Source organism: Cordyceps javanica, chromosome 5 (assembly GCF_051103115.1).
Source record: "Cordyceps javanica chromosome 5, complete sequence".
NCBI lineage: Eukaryota > Fungi > Ascomycota > Sordariomycetes > Hypocreales > Cordycipitaceae > Cordyceps > Cordyceps javanica.
Genome location: NC_139299.1, coordinates 12,325 through 34,102, shown reverse-complemented (window position 1 = coordinate 34,102; position 21,778 = coordinate 12,325). Strand labels below are relative to the sequence as shown.

Sequence of the window (21,778 nt, the reverse complement as noted above, 5' to 3'; positions counted from 1 at the left end):
CTTGATGACATCTTTTTCTACGTCGATGGACTCGGTAAATACTATGTTGACCGAAGAAAAGAGGTCGAGGAAAAAGTTTAATCAATTCGAACATAAAAGCTGCAGCTCCTAATTTACAGAAGGGTCTAGCAATAAACCACAAAAGCATTTAGATGTCATCATCAATAGGGTTCAAGCCGACGGCCAAGCCCAGTCGTGCTTCGAACCAAAAACGAAGCCTTTCAACCGTTGCGCGGTCTGCCATAAATCTTGCAAATTCGGTTGGGTTTGTAGCCGTCTGATTCCATAGATCAGGATAGCCATCAGGAGTGGCGATGTCCTGGCGAACAGGCCAGGCTCCAGAACTGCTCTGATATTCTGGACTCAGAATGAAGTTATGAAGCAGTTTAGCGCCCTCCGGATGCGGAGCGTCCTTCAGGATGGCACCGTACTGTGACCAGGAGACGTATTGACCTTGTGCTGGCTGCGAGAAATTAAGAGGCGCGGAAGAGCCAAAGCCACCTCCAGTTGCAAAGAATGCTGCCTGTGTAAAGTTGCTTCCGGCGGCAATAGTAGCCGGTGTAGCGGTTCCTCGCACCCATCTGGGGTTCTGCTTCAGAAGCGAGTCGAACCATGATTCGCCATATTGCTTCATACTAAAATTGTATTAGTCAATGGACAACCCCGCAGAATGAAGAGAAACTTACATCATGTAGAATGCGAACAAGACGGCGTCGTCATCATGCGGATATGTCAATACCAGCTTATCCTTGAACTCGGGGCGAAGCCAGTCAGTGTATTCTTTTGGAGGTTCAATACCGGGAAGCTTGTCGGTATTCCACCCGTTAGACCAAAAGAAGACGTAGACGCCGTACCAAGTCGCGCTATGGTCCTTGAACGCATGATTGATGGCATTAAATCCGGCTGGTGCATAACTCAGGAGGGCACCATCTTGAGCCCACCGCGAGTAGTCGTGCAAGGTCTGCAGAATGATGCTATCCACGTAGACAGCATCGCCACCGGCGGCAAGCTGCTGGTCCAGCCGGACGTCATGATACTTGGAAAGATCGACGGTAAGGTTAAGTGTCATTCCAGGAAACCGGGTCTCGAAGGCCTTTTTCAAATCATCTTGCTGGGTCTTCTCATCGCCACCATGCCAGAGTGTGACAACGCCACCTTCAGCCAGTGCCGCCTTGTGAATCTCATCCAGCGACCTTGTCTCTTCAGTGACAGAGTTAGACCTGTTTCCACAACTGATAGAGCCAGGAAACCCTAGAAGTTGGTCATAGCCAAGTGCGAAGCCTGTGAATGCCGTAACGGCCAAGCCCAAGGGCAGCATTCTGTAGCTGCTTATCTCGTTCCTTTGGGAGAATGGGACAGTGTCGGGCTTTTTGATGGGCTCAAGTGAGAAAATATGCCGGAAAAGTATTAGCCAGTTCTAGAATCTTAGACCACTAAGGTGAATTGGATCTTGCAGTGAAGGGTGTGAGAAACAGTTGGAAAAGCTGATTTATTTATGCAGATCGCCGAATCAGCAGATCCTTCCTTGCCGGCGCTGCAAATCCAAAAGCTTAGCCATCATTTTACTAAGTAATGTCGTTTTATGCTCAGTGGAGTCGATGTGGGAGGCCGAGGGTTCAAGTCAAGGCGTGAAATCGATGGAGGTGGGCACGCCGTGAAATTGACGTTTTGGTTACCCTTGGCCAACGGGCGCCAACATACAATCTACAAAGCGCGTTTATTGTCCCCCATGCTTATATAGCATAAACCTTAATTTGGGTTATGAGAGCTTACCAATTTTCACAAACCTTGACCGCGGCGCAGGATGACGATAGCCAGCACAGCCCAAGCTTGGCAGTTGACTACTGACCATTCCGGCAGTTCTAGTTCTAGCTCTGTCAACATACGACTCGTTGATGAAGGCCCACTAGACACGCACGGATAACCCTTTATGCGTATTGGGATGGTTCGGTGGCGAACTTGACATGCGGAGAGTGAATGCTAACTGACTTGCCAATGTACTGAGTTTCGAATATCAAATTTGAATACTGAAATCAAAGGATCAAGTAGGCATCAACCTCAAACCACAGCCAAAATATCTATTGTTTTCTTGAGTGAGTCGGGCCGGATGCGTCAATTCGCCCGACGTTTTTACTTTGGTAGGTCTTGGCAGTTTCTGCGCAAAGTATACGTTGCGTCTCGGGATTATCCATTAATTAGCCCCATATCGCATTCTTCGCTCCTGATTGAGTTTCGGAATTTTCTTCCCGTCAATTATCATGTGACTTGGCAGTTGCGGTTTAAGTGCTCAACGAGTCGGCTCGGTCGGCGGCAACATCTTTCGTAGACGGCAAATAGGCGACCTCAAAGCGCACCATTTAACCACATGAAGAGGAGAGAGACAGCTCCTCACTCATAAACCTGTCCGGAATTGCAACGGAAACAAGGTGTAGCAGAAACTATTCCGAGATAGCAGGGGCAGGTAAATATCGTGGCAGCTACAGCCTGGCAGTCGAAAGGGTTCAGAACCTCTCTTCTCTACTTGGATTAAAGTGAGGATGACGAAAAGATCCAACGACCATCGCGTCACGTTGAAGGTGGGCTTGAGCATACCAATATAGATAGCTATACCGATACTTAATTGCGCATACAAATTAGAGCGACGAAATGGCGCAAGAGGATATGATTACTGTTCCTTGAGCTATTACAGAGGGAAGTCTACCAAATGGAAAAAGGGACCTATTTCTATGTGCAGCCCCTAGCCAATTTGATGTACTCTGAACCATGACGTGAAAATAGGGGTAACGGCCAACAGAGCAGGTCAAGTCGAGGTGGCTGGGGCACCGGCAGGTGACATCACTACTATCAGTAAGTACTTAGTAATATATGTGCCAAAATCCATGACTCGCCACCCTCGCCTCACATGTTGCACGTCAGCATACGACTAGCCACAGCGACGTGTCTAACTTTTGCGTCTTGTTCCCGCTGAAAACTGTTGCCACCCAAACGCGCGAATCATCTTACAATTGCCATGCAGTCCCACCTGCTTCGTAGATGGTAGCACACCCAACCATCTAGGGAAACGACTATGCATAAATAAAATGCCGCGCAGATAGGTGGGTGCGTGGCACGAGTAGTACCAGTATGTAGGCCAATCGAGCGTATTTTTCGCCAACGGGCAAGTGAGCCTTTTTTTTTTTTGACAAAGTACACTACAAGTGTGGTCAACGTTGACCTGACGACAAATATTGGTTCAACGGCACACAACAGAGCTCACGGTGGCGATCGAAGGAAGACAGCCCAGAAGACTTGGAAAATGACAAAGAAATTTATGATCCGACGACGGTTATGCGGTCACTGCGAAGTTGTTCGAGCATTGTGCCCGTTTCCGTCTTGGCAAAATAGAGCAGTTTTGCGCGCATCATGGTGCGGAGAAGCCGTTGTGAAGTCTAGTACCCGGAAGTGAATGAACAGCACGTACCACCTCACTGAAGACGTCGTCGGTTGTCCGGGCACTTGGATGAGCATTTTCGGGAGCTGGACGTGCCTATTGATGAGAGGCGGCCGCGCGGGGGTTGCACTACTTAGATGATTAGAGGAATGGATGAATGAATAGATTCTTATGATGAATCACATAAATGCGTGGTCGTCGCAAGTCGGGGCTCAGGACATGCATGACAGCTCTAGGCGTTTTCAATTTCTCCCCCCCTTTTTTTGGACACAAGTACTCGATAAAGATGGAGATGATGCAATACTACAGAATTTGGTTTCTATTCCAAGTTGTTCTCAGTTACTCACGGCCACATTCATCAATGAGACATGGTAGTAGATCATCTCCTGTTTATAAGAAAAATGCAAAAGAGTGTATTTGAAGAATTATAGTTATTGACACGGTCCGTCCCCGACAGTCAGAGCCCGACCTTAACTCGTCCCAACTTTGTAAGTCCAGTGTTATCAGCAAACATTGTTGCCTGATGGATCGTCAATAGCGCAGGTTCCTCGGCTGACGCAGTCATCACTCTGTTTTGCGCAGCTCACCCAGAGGGACTTGAAGTTCCAGCCACCAGACCACAGAGATCGGCACGTGTTTCTGCTGGCGTAGCCATATCCAAACCACTTGCCACCGCACCCAGGCTGATCCCAGTAGCTGATTCGCAGTTCTCCATCAGGGCAGTTGCCGACACTATCAATTTCGAGACTTCCCACAGCGCAGCCCGTGTCGATGCACTGACCGTTTCCGTGCGGGACAGTGACCTCGTTGTTGACTGCACCGGTGCAGCTTCCACTGTAGCGGGTCTTGAGGTGAAAAGCAGCAGCGTCTGGCTTGGTGTCGGCACCAGCACGGCAGACCTCTGTGACCGGCTCAGGGGCGGCGGTGCAGGTGCCCTGCTGGATGCAGTCGCTGGCTGGATCGGCGCACGAAATCCACAGCGACTTAAAGCCCCAACCATTAGACCACAAGCCGCGGCAGGTACCTCTGCTTCCGTAGCCGTAGCCGTACCAGTCGCCGCCACAGTCGGCGTTCTGCCAGTAGCTAATACGGACCTGGCCGTCGGGGCAGCTGCCGACGCTGGGGATCTCAAGGCTGCCGACGTTGCAGTTTGTACGGACGCAGACGCCGTTGCCGGGCTTGACGTCGACATTGTTGTTGACGCTTCCGCCGCAGTTTACATAGTAGTGCGTCTTGACGCTGAAAGCCACGCTGCTGCTGCTGCTGTCACTATCGCTGCTGTCCGAGGATTCTGGCTTGTAGTCAAAGGTGGAGAGGAAGGCGAGAATCTTGCGGTCGCTCGAGAGGAGATAGGCCTTGTACTTGCCGGCCTTCATGGAGCTGGGAGGGGTAAGCTTGAGGGAGCCCGAGCTTTCTTTGGCGTAGTCCCAGGTGGTGCTGCCCCATGTCGGCGCTTGTGTGTCATCTTCCGGCCAGATCCCAACCCAGTTGTCGCCCGACGACTGGCTGGTGGCGTACTTGAAGGTAAGGGCCGAGCTACTGCTACTATCCAGTGAGAGTTGGCCTTTGGTGTTTCTGTTGTCGTCGTCACTTCCCTGGGCGTCCTGTACAAAGAGTCGGACATCATTTATGCCAAAGTAAAAGTCCTTGAATGCTTCCGGATTCTCGGCAACGTATTTGACGCAGGTATCCGCGCCAGTGATTTGGTGGCAGGTCTTTCCACTCTTGCTGTCGGCAGGCAGCTGCGACCAGAACTGGTGTTTGCCGGGAGGGTCGCCGCACAAGGGGAGCGTGAAAAGGATCGTCTGGTTTCCGAATGCTTTCGATGTGTCGCAGCCGGGGCTTGAGAGCTGCACAGACGGCGTACCCCAGGAAGAAGTATCGGGGTTGTCGGAGCCGATGTTCTTCGGCGCGTTGCCAATCTGCCAGGTGTACAGTTTGATCGTGTCTTTTGTCCATTCGAGAGCTTCTGTACGCATGAAAGACCATGATTAGGAACTCTTGCAAGCGGTAGTAGTATTTACAAGCGGTCAAACTTACGGATACCACCATCAGGAGATCCCCAAATTCCGTCCTTTTCCTCTTCAACCTGGCAGCCCTGCCCAGCCCAGGCGTTTCGATTATTTTGGAACTGATTGTCACAGTCCTCCGAGACAATCTTGGACTGCGCAGACGAGTCTAGGTAGCATTGACCGACTGTGCCTTTAGGCGCAGTGTGGATTGCTGGCTTGTTCACAGAATGAAGATTCCAGCCTTCATACATGTCAATCTCGCCGTACAAAGGCCAATTTTCTCCCACTGTCCAGCTAGATTCCCAGTCAGTCGGAAATCCTCTGTCGTAATGATGAGATGCTCCTCTTACTAGGCTGGCCAAGCACCACAGACGGGCTTGGGCATATGGTAAAACCTGGTGATTACCAAGCCCTCCCTGAATGACCACTTGGATTGGACGCGTAGCGTGTCTCGACGCGGTCCTTCTTCGTTATTTTTTAATTTGGTCTTAAAATCGACGCCCAGATAAACTTTTTCGTCCTTGACTGAAACAAGTCCCTTCTCCTCGGCGTCCTTTACATTCTGGTACTTCACCCAAGCCCAATTGTCATCTTGCCGCTCCGGGACTGTGCCGGTCTGAGAATCTGTAGTTAGCTCTTGGAACATAGAGAGCGGTTTAATTCAAGACTGCATTTGACGTACCTCGCGAAAGTGAAACTCTTTGAGAAAGTTGGACGAGTCGTAGGTCTGGGACAACGAATACTTTGCGGCCACCGCGCGGTCGACGACGGCGAGGCCTGCCAAAAGGCAAGAAGCAATTGACGGCATAATTATGATGAAAGTAAAGACTGTATAGCGTGTGAGGTAAAACTTGAGTTGGCGACGCAGTGCAGTGTCGCCTATATATGTTTTCGACGCTCTTGGTAAAGGGGCACGCACCTCGCACGTTGACAAATGCTTGTATTCCACATTTCGGAGCTTAAAGAAAGTGAATAGTTGCCTAGAGTGTGGACCAGATGCAAGATGGGATCATGTGGTGCTCGATAGTACTGTGGTGTTATAGTCCTCATTTCCATCCGAGTCAAGCATCGTGGCAGTGATTTGCCCTTGGATCCAGGTACATCCGCTGACGGTGAACATTAGACGAATTCCACGAATTGCCAGCTACTTCTTTTCTTATCGCTGAGGAATCAGTGCACGGCTGTATCTCAACGCCATTATTACTCCCCAGGTCTCGAGGCATACACAATCCTACGGCAGCAATCGCAAGAGTACTATCAGTTGGTACGAGTACTACATCTTGGGCAAAATTTGCAGTTCATGAATATTCGCGCAGCAGGTGTGCTCTCGGTTCTTTTCTCGGCATTAAGTGGATCGCATCGGCGCAGACCGAAGAGTCATGGAACTACGAATAGTGTTGCGTGTTAGCGGGGGCGGCTAGGGCGGGATGGAAGGGATGAGGGAGATGCCTTCTCCCATCTATTTTGGACGTAAGATTGCAGAACAGCGTCAAAAGCGCTTGAGGCTACTGGAATGAAGATTAAACAGCTTTATCAGCTTCATGGTAGTTGCTTGGTGGGTTCCGAACTCGGAGCCAACAACGCAGACAACACAGGCACTCTGACGCGACCAAAGCAGAATCCGGAGAAACCGTTAGCAACTATGATTTTGGGCTGACAGGATCGTGTGGTACCTTGCAGAAAAGCCCGCGACAGGTCCACACTCACAGTGGAGATGACAGGCCAACCCCTGATGGCCTACCGGCAATTTGCCAATTACCACTCACGCAAACACGGTCGTGACAGGGACAGGTGCCAGTGCACGCACGAAACGGCCCATCCGATTCTCCCTGCAAATCATATTCCAGAGGAACAGGGTCGCCAGGACTCCACAGTGAGTGCCTTTGCCACACTGCACACACCAGGTGGCAGCTTGGCAGCCAGGCAGCTTATCAGACGGCGGAGCTCATATTCAATGCACGGCAAGCGTGGCTGCTTGGTCTTGGAGACTACAGTCTAATAGCCCTGGAAATGCGTCTGAGAAAGACCACTTTAGAAAACGGACCGTGCCTAGCAAAACCCCGGTCTACAAAGGTAGCTTTAAACGTCCAAATATCCATATTTATTTATAACGGCCATGCTATATATCTAACCTATATAGAGATTAGTAATTTTAGACCTAGGAAGGCCGTTATAATTAACTAGCTAGAAGCTAAAGGTAATTAATAGTATTAATTGTTATATATGCGTAGTTAATTCTGACTATAAGTATATAAAATCTAATAAGTATTTAAGATAGTTACTATTTCTACTAGATTAATAGAATTAACTATCTATATACTACTTCTAGCTATATACTATATAAAATAACGTGCTTATAGACTCGCGATCCTATTAACTATTAACATAGTTAGAGAATAGAGGCCTATTAATATTGACGAGCTACTGGTAGTTATTAGCTACTAGCTGGTCACTTCTGGCGACCTTCCTAGGTCTAATATTAATACTAACGAGCCTCTATTCTCTAGCTATATTAATACTTAATAGGATTATAAGACTATAAGTATTTTATTTTATATAAAATCGAATTAAAGATAATTAGTAAAGATTAATTTTAATTATACTATAAAATAATAATTATCTTAAATATATATATATATTATAATGTACGTGCGACCCGATTGCGCCATTAGGCAGATAGTCTAATTCTTTTGTTCCTACTGTAGAGAACGGGGGGACAGTTTGGTGTGACTTAGAGATTTGCCGCTAGCTTCAGAACACAGGACACACCTAAGCAGCCGCAAGTATCTATACTATCCATACGGTCGAGCGCACATATTCTCCTGGGCTAAGGCTCATGCCTAATTGCATCGGTCAAAACCTTAACGAGCTACGGCTCAAACACCCCCTTGGCCTAGCTGGCTAGTACAGACAAAGTCGCCTGCAGTTGGTACACGCCCAGAATAGTGTCGAAGCGGCCGACATGGAGTCCACTATCGAGGACACGCTGCGACTCATTAGCAAGGGTGATGGAAGACTTGGGGTTATGGCTAAAAACTGAGAATTTCCGCCCCGCCGTCTACGACAAAGAACAGAGTCTACTGGCCGCCTATGACTTGGATGACGGAAACCGTTATGACCGGCTTGCCTCTACCTCCTCGAGATATGATACTGCGTATGTGCTGGTGCTACGCGGCGACCTAAATTCCCATCTGGATACGCGCGCTATCGATAGTCCTAGACCCCGTCTTGCTTTCGATGAAGATCGGTGCTAGCCGCTTGCGGAGGGGTTCGTATTGCGTCCTCCTAATTGAAACCGCCGTAGGCGCGTCACCGCCAAGAAATTCATCAATTAGAATCTGTAGCTTCGCATTGGACTCGAGCACTAGCGCAAAGTCAACCATTTTATGGGCTGACGATGCCGCTGGGGCGCTTGACCGGCTTAACGACTGTGCTAAGTTATTCCTAGACGATGCGCTTACGCTGCTCGCAGAGAACGCGGGACCGCTGCTGGACTTATACACGGGGCGAAACGCGGGGAGGATCTACGCCGTAGTAATGGGCTCGAAAGTGAGGCCGTTGGCGTGGCGGAGCGCAAACTTGAAGAATGGGGCATGTATAGACGACCGTTGCTGTTTAATAGGCTTCCACATGTACCGCTTCTGTGGTCGCTGCTACCTTCTAATCTAATCTTGACCTTCTTCTAAAAACAGCGCGCTTGAGCAACAGTATCTGGGGTCGGGTCGGTCTGGCACTGGTGTATGCAGTAATGTATCCAGGCATCTGTGGTCGGACCATGTGCAGTGAAAAGCGTGGTGCATCTAACCACGTTCGTCGCTAGAACTTCTACGACTTAACTTTGCGTCGTACCGGTGGTATTCGTAGATCAAGAGATCCAGGAAGCGACGGCACACTCGCACGAGGCAGCTGGCATCTTCGTCCTCCAGGTAGCCTACTATCTGCAGCAGAAGTTCATCTGGGAATTCGATGCGGCACCGTCTTTCATATGTTTGGACTGTCGACATTTCCATTTCCGCGGCGGCTGGGATTAACGTGCAGGTGTGCTGGTGCGGAGTTTGCTTGACAGTTGGCCTATAAGGAGGGCACACGACCACTACAAGGCTTTGTCAGTGCTGGCCCATTCAGAAGCGTGGTATATTGTGACAGCAGTCTGGCATCTTTGACGGACAGCACGCGTAACTCAAATTCCATTTTGATGTCAGGCGCTTTCGAATTATCGTTAATGTAATATGGATCCCGAAGCATGTACATTGGGATTGCAGCTGGCTCGTACATCCGGCGCAACGCCCAACCAGTTTAGTAGGTTGCGGAGCACTTTTGCTGCGCTGGCACCGAGGCAGTAAGCGCTGTGCCTTGAGCGTCCTCCCAAATTACGTGTCATCGTTCTTGCGCCATGTTCTTCACCTCCCCCCCCATCTACGTACACGCCTTGATCGTATTTCGTATTATACACAAGAGTTTCTATTTTGCAAAACGAGAGCTTCGTCAGTCCGCCACCACAATCCAGCGTGAGAAGCCCTGCCTGCCCGCAACAACCCTTGGCCGTGATGGACTGGGCGCAACCGTGGCTGCTCACCTTCGTAAATTATTTATAAATATAAATTAAGTGAAAAGCTTACATATCTCTATTATGAATACTATGTATATATATATAATTTATTTGTATACTGTAATACTATGCTTAAGTGGTAATTTAAGTTATAAGGCACTGCCGAGGGATGAGTGCTGAGTAACTACCGCGGGGCCCCGCGTATTTAGGTGCTGAGCTCGAGCACATGCCAAGTGTTACAACAGCACCCAAGGAAACTCTCGTCAAGACAATGCCCGCGGCTGAGGCTGCGCCGGCTTCGCTGCTGACCCTGCCATGGGACATTCGCAGCGCCATCCTCCTTGAGGTCTTGACGCCCCAGCGCCGACGCGAGCCCGCCTTTGACAAGAAATTCACGCAGCAGCGCGTGCACCTGAGAAACTGCTTCGACGAGAGAAACCCCAAGGCCACCAACATTTACATTGAAAAGCCCGGATCATGGCCGCTCGCTCAGTCAGCCACGGCCTTGCAGGCTATAAACCGGCAGCTACGCGACGACGTTACGCTTTTAATCGACAAGACGCTCAAGACGGGCATGGTCAAGGCCCCCTTTGTCCTCGACATCATGGTCGTCAAGGATGTAGGCGTGTTCCCAACTTGGCTGTGCTTCCCGTACAAGACGAAGCGCATTCTACAGTTGCTCGTCAACGTGCGCATCATACGACCTGATGCCAAGGCCTCGCCGCTTGAATGGGTAGAATTGGCGCGCTTTCCGGAAAAACGTTCAGGATACAACGAGCTCGAGACGTCCACCTTTTGGAGCTTCTATGCGGCCCTGGCCTTGATCTCACTAAGCCGCCTCCGTTACAAGCCAGCAGCAGTCGATAAGACCACCAGCATTAACTCTGCAAAGATACCGACAGCTGAAGCCAAAGTCAGCCCGGCAACAGGAAGCAAACCGGGGAACAGGAGCAGCGCCATGGATGCATACCTGGTACCGATAGAGGCGACGCCGTACGTCGTAGACCGGCTGCTTCTCAACTTCAAGCCAGTCGAGGATAGGTCAACGGCAAGACCCACTGTTTACGGCGTATATGACAATTCAAGAGATGGCCCGTTCCACAAGGAAGGATACGTGCAGTTTGGCCGTGACGTATTCTATGATATCGAGTACCCTGCGCAGCCTCAAATGGAGAGAGAAGCGTTTGGGCGGGTTTTAGGCCGACAGCTACTTACCCACGTAAGGGACTCTCTCAGGAGAATTACAGACTACCGAATCGTGGACGATGAGCTGGCTTTATATCAGTACGCGCTGGCAAATAGCGCGGGCGAGGTGACGTATTCCATGCCCGATGGGGATGACGGGTGCTTCATGTCCAAGAATACCGACAGTTGGATTTCAGAATTCGAGCACGACGTCGACTGGCGGACAATCAACATCACCAAGGCAATAGCCGAAGAAAAGGTGAGCAAATACCCGTCTCAGGGCTACATTGACGTGTTGCAGCTAGCCAAGCGGAGGAGAGCCCTGGGCTGGCAGGCTCAGTTTGACGAGGAACAAGGAAAAGCCACGAAGAGTTAGCGATAGACGAAAAAGCAACAGCTCTGATTTATACTACAGTAAGAAAATGCAGCGGCTTACAGGAGATATTAGAGTACATACAAGCTTAAATAACTCTTGAACAATATAAGAGAAAATAAAATTCGTATGTTGTAACTCCAGGTTGAGACTTTATACAAGCATCATCTAATTTTGTTTATTTTCTTTTTCTACTTGGATCACGTCTTGCCTAGAAAATCCTGCATCTTATCATCGAGCTGCTTAATCGTCTTGCCCGACTTTTCAATAAGCGCGCCGTCCATGCCGCGTTTGGCCGCCGCGGTGTCCTTATATCCCTTGCCCGTCCGGAGAAAAGCGGCGTCGGTGACGATACCGATAATATCCATGAAGGCGTTTTCTGGATGGTCAATCATGTCTTTAATACCAAGGGCCGTGCCGCCGAGGAAGCCAAGCCCTGTAGCCATGCCATTGAAGAAGAGCAGCTCCGGCGTAAACTCGTCAATGAAGGGGATAAACATTAAGACGATGCTAACGATTTCCTGGATGAAAGCGTCGTGTTTTTGCTTGCGAATCTTCTGACCCATCGCCTTGGCCGTCTTCATCGACTCAATTGACTACGCCATCATGAAGACGGGCAGACTCAGGGCCTGGCCAATATCGCTGACGCTCCCGCTGAACTCGCTCAAATCCAACTGGAATTGCCGTGCACGGAGCTGGTTGTCCAAGTCGTACATCTTGGGCGTTGAGTTGACAATCAGGGTCTTGGGGTTGGGCACGTCAAAGTTGGGCTTGGCGCCGGGGAACGAGAAGCGGCGCTCGTCGACGTGGCCACACCGCTTTTGCAGTGCGGGAGTGTGCGTACTTGTATCATCGCTTTCAGGTTCATGGTCACGACACTTGTTGGGGTTGCCAATTCCATTTCCAGCATGAGATCCTCCGGCCCTGCCGACACACCCGTTGCCGCCAAAGTCGTGGTCCACAAACGTGACCCAGCCCTTGGGAATGCTATATGCCTTGTTGAGTTCGTCATAGAAGCCGTTGGCATCACGCAGCGGGTACTTCATGTCAAATGAATCGTAAAAGGGTAGCTCAAAAAAGCTAAAGGGACACTGCTTGGTCGTGGGTGACCCATCGAGCGTGATGGTGCAGTCAAAGTACTTGTTGCCTGGACCGTCGTTGTCGTCTCTGGAAGCAGGCTGGGCAAGAAGCTTTTGTATAACGGCGTTGGTTGAGTTTAACCCAGGGAGCAGGATCTTGGTGCTGGCCATTATACCCCAGCATCTCACTGAGCTCCTGGCCAACCTGCCTCTCTACTTCCGTCGCGTACGGACTCGCCTCGATGACGGCATTATTCGGGTTATACAGCATAGTTTTTATGTCTATCGCCATGAGTCTCAGCCAATACAGCTTAGACAACCCGATAGAAAAAAAGGAAATAGACTTACACCCAATAATACGGGCCAGCGTCGAATCCATGTTCATGTGCGCATTATACCTCGGCGACCAAAATGGCACTGACTGCTCCGCTAGCTTATCCGAAAGCTGCAGTGCAGTTTTTGTAAGCCTACGCACACTTTCTTGGTAAATCTATAGCGTCTTTATCTGATCTGTGACGAAGAGGTGCTGCTCGTTGGCGGTGGCAAGGTCCTCGCGCGCCTGCTTCTGGCGCTCCAGGGCCTGGCCAAACAGCGTGTGCAAAATTCAGAGATTCTCCGCGTGTGGAACGAAGAACCATGATCTCACCAGGGCGTGCTTAGCTTGGTTCTCCTCGACGGCAAAGTCGGGTTGTCAGCTTCCATGGTGACAGACAGAGTGTTCAGGTAGATGATGGACAGGGCTTAGGGGGTGCTTCGAAGTGAAAAGTGAAGTGAGCAAGCTCATAATCGATAGTTGAAAGAAATAAAGAGAAATTGTTGTAAAGGTGGAAAGGAGCAGACGGCACTAGAGATACCCCCGTCTGCCTCGCTGTCCACACGATAGGTCCTTTGGAGAATTGCAAGCAAGCCTTCCGCCACGTCACGACGGAGACAACTCTCAGCAGCTTATTGCCATTATTTTATGAAGATCAAGGATTTCTATAGCATGGCATCACTGCACATACACGGAGCTACACATCATCTGCACGCCGTTTAACAAGTTCGCTCAACCCTGGTCAGCTGGGTATACACGGGCTGCACGTTATCTACAAGTCTCGTAGCCAGCCATATCACAAATTGCCGTTATTCTTGCCCTGTTTGTACCATACGAGCATCCCGTCATGTATCACAGCTCGCCTCGTGAGCAAAAGCCGGGATAAATCCGAACTGCCGGCACAGTGCACGGCAACGTCCCGCAGACCCCACCCTTTGAATATTGGGCTGAGATGCATTGAAGCCTAGTCAGAGGTGTTTTCAGATGGCAGTCAAATGTAAAGGAGGAGAAGAAACGAGGGAAAAAAAAATCCTGTGGTGTAGATTATTAGGTGCGTTTCGTGAAATGCGTGGTGCGCGTAACTACGTCACCCGACAGACAAACAGACGGCGTCATTCGTTTTCTCATTGGACATTCTATCATTACACGATTATAGTTACCTTGTCATAATGCAAGACATTATGATGTCTAACAAGACCATCAAGATTATTCTTACAGGAAAATCTGCAAGCACTTGTCGTTTCGGCAACAAGCATGACTGTCTGCAGTCCAGTGGCTAGCAGGACGAGGAGGGAGAGTTCTGGCCACCCGACCGTCCGAGACATGTCCATTTTCTTGCAGCCTCACGTCACCAGACTCGCCAACTTGTTTCGCACCCCGGAAAGCAGACTTATAGAATAAAGAAGAGTGAAGAAGAAAAAGAGTTACGCATTGCCGCCCCCCCCTCACGAAACATTTATCTATAGAACCGTATTCTTCGGACCTCTCCGTGCTCAAGAAAAAGAATGCCAGTTTCATAACACCCTATAATAGTGCTTCCTACTGGCCCTGTCCACGCAATAATTAGCTACAGTAGGTAGTCGGGCACAGGTTTTGGGTTTGTTCTAGGGTGGGCCTAATCAGTCAGCCGGCGGCAAGTACTCTTCCAGCACCAACCTCAGCGCTGACCACATCGGTTGCATCGTTGAGAATGAGACTGGTAGAGGAGGCCTGGGCTGCTCACACGTTGGAAGCTAGCAGTCTCTAGAAGGTTCCATTACCATTGTAGCTTTTGCTACCCATGATATATGTCGAACTGCTACATACCAAAATACTTCACTAACTAGTGTGGTGCCCACTTTTTCCCAGCGGGCTAGTACTAGGTAACGCGACAATATAGGACCTACATATAGACTATCACTCTTTGTGTAGCTAGAGAATAATCAATAGCTCGTTCACTCCTTCGGTGTCCACGTGTGCGGACACTATGTACCATTAATATCTTATTTTGAATATTCATCAGCAATTGTTCTTCTAATAATAGTTAACTAATTTACTTTGGCACCTATGCGCTAGCCAAGCTAGGCAAGCAACGCTATACGCAGCACCTTCAACTTATCCTAGGTATCCATACATATAATTAGGACTTACCCTGTCTATTATATCCTGCTAAATATTTTATCCAACCATACTATGGAGGATGGTTAATGGGTTCTAGCGACATGCCCTAGACCTGGGGAAAGTGCTGAAGTCCCATGCTAATCATGTATTTTTATGTTCGCTGATTTATATCGCAAACTAGAACACTATTCTCATCCTGGTCAAAGACAGGGTTTCAAGACAAAATACGATAGCAAATGCAGCGAGGCGAGGAGTATACCCAAACGGCGAGGCAGGGTTACTACAAAGTACCGAGTAGAACAGATATGCATGTCTTATATAGATTGATTACTAAATCATTTGTTTTACATGACCTTCTAAAGCATGATCCATTAGCTTTCGTCATCACACGACTCTGGTATTAAACGATGCATGCATGACATTGACTCTAAGACGAGCACTCCTACAAGTGCATGCCTAATATTGGAAACTAAGACGAGCACTCCTGCAAGTGCACCATAGCTCTATCTCATGACTTCCCGTGCGTTAGGCGGGGACAGCATGTATCTCTCATTACGAGCTCTCTAAACTCGTCTTCTTCCGCATCCTGCCCACAGCTCGCTGTGGATAAGAAACTGCAATGAAACATCGCGAGCATGTCAGCTGAGCCTGGTCTTTGTGAAGTGATTTCTACCACGTAATACACTAGTCATGCCCCGCATAATGTAAATTCATAGGAACGGATATAATTGCCAGCATCACCAGCCTCAGCACGCAAGAAGCATCAGAGAACTCATCTAGCCAATGTTTTACTATAAGACTTTTCAAACTGCTATATAAAGGAAACCTTCAAGTCTTGAATCTCAACAATCAACCCGCCCAAATGCGTTGCAGTACCGTCCTCATCGCCGCCGCCGCCGCCGCCCCGGCCTTCGCCGCCGTCACCAGCAGCAGCAGCCCAAAGTCTGCCGCCTGGGAGGGCTGTAACATTACCATCTTTAAGAGCAAAGACTGTTCCGGAAACTGGTTCTCCTTCAGCAACCACGATTGCGGTAGGAACCAGGCCTGCAACGTGCTCCCACAGGGGGCTGGCTCTGTAAGGCTCGACTGCTTCAACGGCTGCAACGGTGGCCTGATCGTCTCTAAGGGCACTTCCTGCTATACCGGGGTGGTCGCTGCGCCGAATGAATGCGTGAAAGTTTATGGTATTGGGGAGCACGCCCGAGTCATTTGGTGAACTTGAACATGATAGACAAAAGATAGCCGGAATATACTAAGCTATTGCGCACGTCTATATCAATAAATAAACAAGAAGTCTTATCTATACTTCTTTAAGAGGGATAATAAGACAATATGAATTTTGCTTTACTAGGATTATTATCTCCTCTATATTATCTACTATAGTAAAAATCTAGGGAGATAATAAACTAGGTTATTATACTTACTATTACCTCCCTACCTAACCCTAGTAAAACCTAGCGTTAAGCTTACCTGTTACATATATACTAAAGCCCTTATTATAACTATCTCTATCTGGTTATAACTATCTATGTTAAGGAATAAGTGCAAAATCTTTTTCGCTCGCTAGTACGAACATAAGCGACATAGAACAAAACTGTTTCCGCAGGCACTCTATGTGGTCATATATCTACTTAATCGTGCGTTAGCCCGACTATTATCGTAGCCGCTAGACAACCCATACCGCTAAGCAGTTACTTATCATAATAATAATATCCCAACTACGCATTCTAGCTAGCATATACTTTAGTATAAACTACATCACTATTAATTCTGCCATATATAGGTTTTGCTCGTCTCTAGATCCTAGGAGGATAGAGTAGCTAGCTACTACCTCGTCTACACTGTTAATGACTATGTTGCGCACAACGCCGCCTATGCCTACTTGGTCACTACTCTGCGAGGAGGATATAGTAATGATAATGCCCCCCGCTTTATCCAGTGACTTGGGCAGCTCTACTTGGTCCTTCTCACCCGCGGCTTGAATCCGTTTATACCACAGTGCCATAGTATAAGCATCAATAACCTCTAGCTAATCTATGTCGATTCCTTCTACTACTATTCGTATTCTCTGCATTAGCGATATAAACCAACGCTTCGCGATGAACTTGCACCTCGCGAGTGGGTATGTCTTCGGCAGCGTGCCCACATTGATCTATATTTTTGCTGCGGTTTGGGCATGGCGCTCCTGCACTGGTTGCATGCTGGCCTCGACCTCCGCAACCAACGTCGCGACCCCGCGAAAAGCACCCGTGATCGCCCGGCCAGTGTCCTGCGTGGCGGTAAGAATAATAACAAGTAAATAGGTGTCGTGCCAGATACTTTGGCAGAACAATTATGACGTCGAAGTCAACGCGCAGTCATCTTCTAACAGGCCCTTGCATGCCGGGGGTGGCGTGTCTGTTCGATTGAGAAGGTGATGTTGGCTTGAAGATGGACACAAAGGGAGATGGGCGCTAATGCAACTGTCATCAGGCTGCATTAGCGTTCGGCGATAGTTGTAGCTCCACATCGGAAACCTGAACAGAACTGGCGGGATGTGGCGATATATCGCACACTGCCGACTGGGACTTAAAGAGCGACATCACCGCCGCAAGAAAGCGAAATTTCGAACCACTAAAAAGCTCAGATATTCCACAAGAAAGACAGAAAAATGAAAGTGTCGTTGCTTTATCTCATTGGCCAATTTCTGGCCCTGGCCAGCGCAATTGGCCAGCAACCAGGCTCGGACAAGCTGGCCTCGCACACAGGAGGCCAATGTCAGCAAGCGGTATGTACGAAGTCCACTGACTTTCACCAATTTTTTATTTTACAAAACGTAATAGCAGCTGATCTTCACTTTGTTACAGTGTGCGACTTTAGCTTCGGAATTTCCCGGTAGAGTCTATTACAAGTCCAACGATGCGAATTTTACGGTCTGGGATCAAAAACAGGCTGAAGTCACCTACGAATGCCGCGTCCAGCCTAAAGATGCTAAAGAAGTCTCCAGACTTGTGCAGATTCTAGTGCGTACGTGGTGCAAGTTTGCGGTCAAGGCCGGCGGCCATTCCCGATTTCCAAACGACTCCGTGTCGGTCGGCGGCGTCACCATCGACCTTGGTCTGCTCAACAGCACCGAAACAGCGGCAGACCGCGCGACAGCCCGCATCGGCGGGGGGTCTCTCTCACGAGGTGTTTGCTTCCCTGGAGCCGTATGGTCTGGCCTACATTGGCGGAAGAGTTGGACAAGTCGGCGTTGGAGGCTTCACTCTCGGCGGCGGCACGTCTGTCTTTGCGTCAAAGTATGGCTGGGCTCTGGATAATGTGCTGGAATACGAGGTAAATGCCGAAGCTGACTGCTGTTGAAGTTGCCTCGAGTGCTTCTGTGCTAAATGCAGAATCTAGGTTGTTTTGCCCAATGCGACGATTGTGCAGGCTTCCTACGAGTCACACCCAGACTTATACTACGCCCTCCGCGGGGGTGGAAACAACTTTGGTATTGTAACCTCGTTCAACGTCAGTGTTTTTCCCCAGGGCCCCGTGTGGACGGCCTCGCGCCGTTTTAGCGGAAGCCAAAACAGTCGTGTCCTGGCTGCAGCCGAAAGAATATTCCGTGTCCAAGATACCGAAGATTCAAATGTTGTGCTAGAGTACCGATACACTTATAGCAGTGAAAATGGATGGGGATTGGGGACAACACAGCGGTATGGACAGGCTTTGTCCAGGCCAGCAGTGTACGATGCTCTGAACAGCATACCAGCTCAGGGAGACCTCGTTGGGGGCATCTCTAGCCTTGCCAATAACACTAAACTTTCGGGCTCGCTCGGAACAACTAGGTACGACTGCTTCCTCCCGCTTTTTGATGCTTCACGCTAACATGTCTCGCAGAAATGTGTTTGCGACATTGACCCATTATCCATCCATTCGCGTTGGCGAAGCAGGCCTTCGAATTCTGAAGGATCTTGCAGAGCAAAGAAACCTGACCAGTCTAAATCCCCAGCTAATCACGTACTCGATTCCCACTACAGCCATCGAAAATTCCAGGGCTAGAGGAGGTAATGCCTTGGGCTTTGGCGACGTTCAGGGACACTTGGTTGGTAAGTCATTTTATCTCTCAAACTCACAACTACTGCTACTGTTAGGGCGCAGACTAACAACAAATTAAGTCAACTTATTCGCGCTGAGCTGGACTGATCGCGCCTTTGATCGAGCTGCATATGACTACGCTGACGACTTCATCGCGGAATTTCGCAAAGCTGCAGAGCTGAACAAGGTGTTCCATCCGTACATCTACCTCAACTACGCCAACAAAGGGCAAGACCCTTTTGCGAGTTATGGCTGGAAGAACCATCAAAAGCTACTCAAGATCCAGAAAGAAATTGATCCTACTGGTGTATTTACATCCAAGGGGTTATGGAACGGCTTCTTCAAGTTGAGGTAATGCACATTAAGCTACAGTGGAGCAGTCTTTGACAACAACTTCAGATGTACTTTCCCATCGACCAGATATTAGCAGGTAGACAAGTGAAAACAGCCTGACTCCTTTTTCTTGCTTATAGTTCCGGTCCCACAGATTATTAAAGACCGGGTAGGGAATCTTTCTCGTGCATAATTTGCCCTGATTGTTGTTTTTAATAAAATTAGGGACTGTAATACATGTGGCTGCTGTATACGGCGGGGTGACATAAATTCTGTCCGCTTTGCTAAATGTGTCTGGTGTAGAGCGTACTGAACTTCCGCCAGGGCCTTGTAAGTGCACGGACTGTCCCGCCATGGTGTCTTCTGGCCTCGTAACTACCCGCTGCAATCCTCACACCGACTGTTTTCTATCCGCAGCGTACAACTAGACAGCTCAACTCTCCCCAAAGCCCCATCCTTTTCAAGCTATAACTGGGTGGTGGTAGGGCAGTCTTGCCAGGCTACGGCCATGCAGTTCATACTGTGCAAATGATGTCATCAGGCTGCAGCCGAATTATAGCAGACTAAACGGTAGGATATTACCACAGCATTCAGGGATCTAGTACTGACGTGATGTCAGATCCACTAGATATGACTCTGCCAAATCGGTCCGACTCTGTTGATGCGATCGTCCGCTGCTGATGCACCAGGTGAAGAAGCGGGCTTGGCCACCTCGGCGGAGTTAAGCCAGATTATTAATGCACCATTAACTCTTCATTTCAGGAAGTATTAGTCGGCTTCCAATGCATTTCAACGATTTCGCGCCCATCCACTTGCCTCGTCTTCAATATCTATCAGCTTCACGATAGAGCACGTTTCCGCTCACCTTTATACTACATGATGATGTTCTCAGTCTTGGTATCTTTTACTCTATTCCACGCTCTGTGCAAAGCGACATCGACTCAAGGTGACGAGGTAGCGATCACTGTTGCGAGTTTGGTCAAGGACACCAGCAGTCTTGAAAATCTTGCTGTTCGGCGCAATGGCGATATACTCGTTACCTCTGTGGCCAGCTCGACGATTTTTCAAGTCTCAACAACTGACAAATATCCCCCCATAGCAGTCGGCCAAATTCCCAGGCTCAACTCTACTCTGGGAATTGTTGAGCTGGAGAGTGATGTTTTCTACATTGCTGCTTGTAACATTTCAGGAGTATCTGGAACGAACAACGAAGTTTGGAAGCTTGATATGCGGCCATTTCAAACCGGCGAATGTGGTACAGTTGTGCAGCCGGCTGAGGTCTATCGTGTGGCAACGATTCCCGAAGCACAGTTGCTCAACGGTTTGACACGTCTTGCAGCACATGACAAAAGAAATCTCCTTGCTGCCGATTCCAGCGCAGGAAAGATATACAAAGTTGATGTGCTTACTGGCACCAATCAGGCTGTCATACAGCATCCTACCATGGCTGCCAACCCAAAAGGCCTGGGGATTGGTGTGAACGGGATACACACCTTTGGACATGACCTGTATTATACCAGCCTAGATCAGGGTATTTTCGCACGAGTTCCTCTTTCAATCTCAAATGGAACTGCAGTTGGCCCGGTGGATATTATCAGCAATGGCACACTGTCGGTGTCAGATGATTTTGCTCTATCACGGGATGGTGCAAAAGCTTGGATCGCCGAGAATGGCTTAAATGTCCTGATTGAAGTTGATATCTACTCAAAGCAAAGCCGAGTGCTTGCAAACTCGACACTTCTGGGATCCCTGAGTGCTGTTGCGCTAGGTCGTTCTTCTACTGATTGGGCGACATTGTATACGACCGGGTCTTGGGTCAAAAATGGAACAAACACGTGGGGGCAGGTCAGCAGAGTAGAATTTTTGGCGAAGCGCAGTTAATGAAGCGAGATGTGTTGTGGATTTATTCCTAGGTTTACCTTTGACGTGAAAGCTGATAGTCGGGCCTTCCGGCGGCGCTTCATTGCGTTTCAAAAAAAGGACACGTCAATACAAGAATTCTATAGGGCAGAATACTCTAGTAATATTAGAATAAAACGAGCATCTGCTATCTTTGTACTATATCGTGGCTTGGTGCTGTGTTGGGCGTCGTGCGAAGCGCAGGGGCAGAAATTGAAAGCGCGGGTGGAAGGCGAAACAACGGTCTCTCACCCCGCATTGTCCGCCACTCATTTGTCGAACGAAGAAGTCCCCAGCAGCCAGCAATAGCCCACCCCCATGACCTTGCAAAGGTTTTTGTCACCTCCCACCCGTCTAACACTTATGCCACGACGAACTCTACTAGAGTTCGTTGAAAATTTGTATGGCCCCACAAAATAATAGGGGGTAGAGTTCGTTAAAAA

At 49.0% G+C, this 21,778-nt stretch overlaps 8 protein-coding genes across 8 annotated transcripts; 2 read left to right on the top strand and 6 right to left on the bottom strand.

Annotated features, from left to right (window-relative positions):
- Window positions 1-148: 148 nt before the first annotated feature.
- Window positions 149-1,318, bottom strand: V2A60_007267 (ABC transporter substrate-binding protein; the record flags this gene model as incomplete). Its single annotated transcript, XM_083258552.1, has 2 exons — window positions 149-635; window positions 687-1,318. 2 exons carry the CDS (start codon window positions 1,316-1,318, stop codon window positions 149-151), a joined length of 1,119 nt encoding a protein of 372 aa, XP_083114678.1.
- A 2,615-nt stretch (window positions 1,319-3,933) lies between these two features.
- On the bottom strand, window positions 3,934-6,250 carry V2A60_007266 (uncharacterized protein; the record flags this gene model as incomplete). The annotated part of the gene is made up of 4 exons (XM_083258551.1): window positions 3,934-5,399; window positions 5,471-5,736; window positions 5,793-6,058; window positions 6,125-6,250. 4 exons carry the CDS (start codon window positions 6,248-6,250, stop codon window positions 3,934-3,936), a joined length of 2,124 nt encoding a protein of 707 aa, XP_083114677.1.
- A 2,992-nt stretch (window positions 6,251-9,242) lies between these two features.
- On the bottom strand, window positions 9,243-9,452 carry V2A60_007265 (F-box protein; the record flags this gene model as incomplete). Its single annotated transcript, XM_083258550.1, has 1 exon — window positions 9,243-9,452. One exon carries the CDS (start codon window positions 9,450-9,452, stop codon window positions 9,243-9,245), a length of 210 nt encoding a protein of 69 aa, XP_083114676.1.
- An 810-nt stretch (window positions 9,453-10,262) lies between these two features.
- On the top strand, window positions 10,263-11,552 carry V2A60_007264 (uncharacterized protein; the record flags this gene model as incomplete). Its single annotated transcript, XM_083258549.1, has 1 exon — window positions 10,263-11,552. The coding sequence occupies one exon, from the start codon at window positions 10,263-10,265 to the stop codon at window positions 11,550-11,552; it is 1,290 nt and encodes a 429-aa protein (XP_083114675.1).
- A 197-nt stretch (window positions 11,553-11,749) lies between these two features.
- Window positions 11,750-12,115, bottom strand: V2A60_007263 (uncharacterized protein; the record flags this gene model as incomplete). Its single annotated transcript, XM_083258548.1, has 1 exon — window positions 11,750-12,115. One exon carries the CDS (start codon window positions 12,113-12,115, stop codon window positions 11,750-11,752), a length of 366 nt encoding a protein of 121 aa, XP_083114674.1.
- A 30-nt stretch (window positions 12,116-12,145) lies between these two features.
- V2A60_007262 (uncharacterized protein) lies at window positions 12,146-12,799 on the bottom strand (the record flags this gene model as incomplete). Its single annotated transcript, XM_083258547.1, has 1 exon — window positions 12,146-12,799. One exon carries the CDS (start codon window positions 12,797-12,799, stop codon window positions 12,146-12,148), a length of 654 nt encoding a protein of 217 aa, XP_083114673.1.
- Window positions 12,800-15,852: 3,053 nt separating this feature from the next.
- V2A60_007261 (uncharacterized protein) lies at window positions 15,853-16,626 on the bottom strand (the record flags this gene model as incomplete). The annotated part of the gene is made up of 2 exons (XM_083258546.1): window positions 15,853-16,258; window positions 16,616-16,626. 2 exons carry the CDS (start codon window positions 16,624-16,626, stop codon window positions 15,853-15,855), a joined length of 417 nt encoding a protein of 138 aa, XP_083114672.1.
- Window positions 16,627-17,691: 1,065 nt separating this feature from the next.
- Window positions 17,692-19,458, top strand: V2A60_007260 (uncharacterized protein; the record flags this gene model as incomplete). The annotated part of the gene is made up of 6 exons (XM_083258545.1): window positions 17,692-17,808; window positions 17,888-18,195; window positions 18,257-18,356; window positions 18,423-18,853; window positions 18,906-19,114; window positions 19,184-19,458. The coding sequence occupies 6 exons, from the start codon at window positions 17,692-17,694 to the stop codon at window positions 19,456-19,458; spliced, it is 1,440 nt and encodes a 479-aa protein (XP_083114671.1).
- Window positions 19,459-21,778: the final 2,320 nt, after the last annotated feature.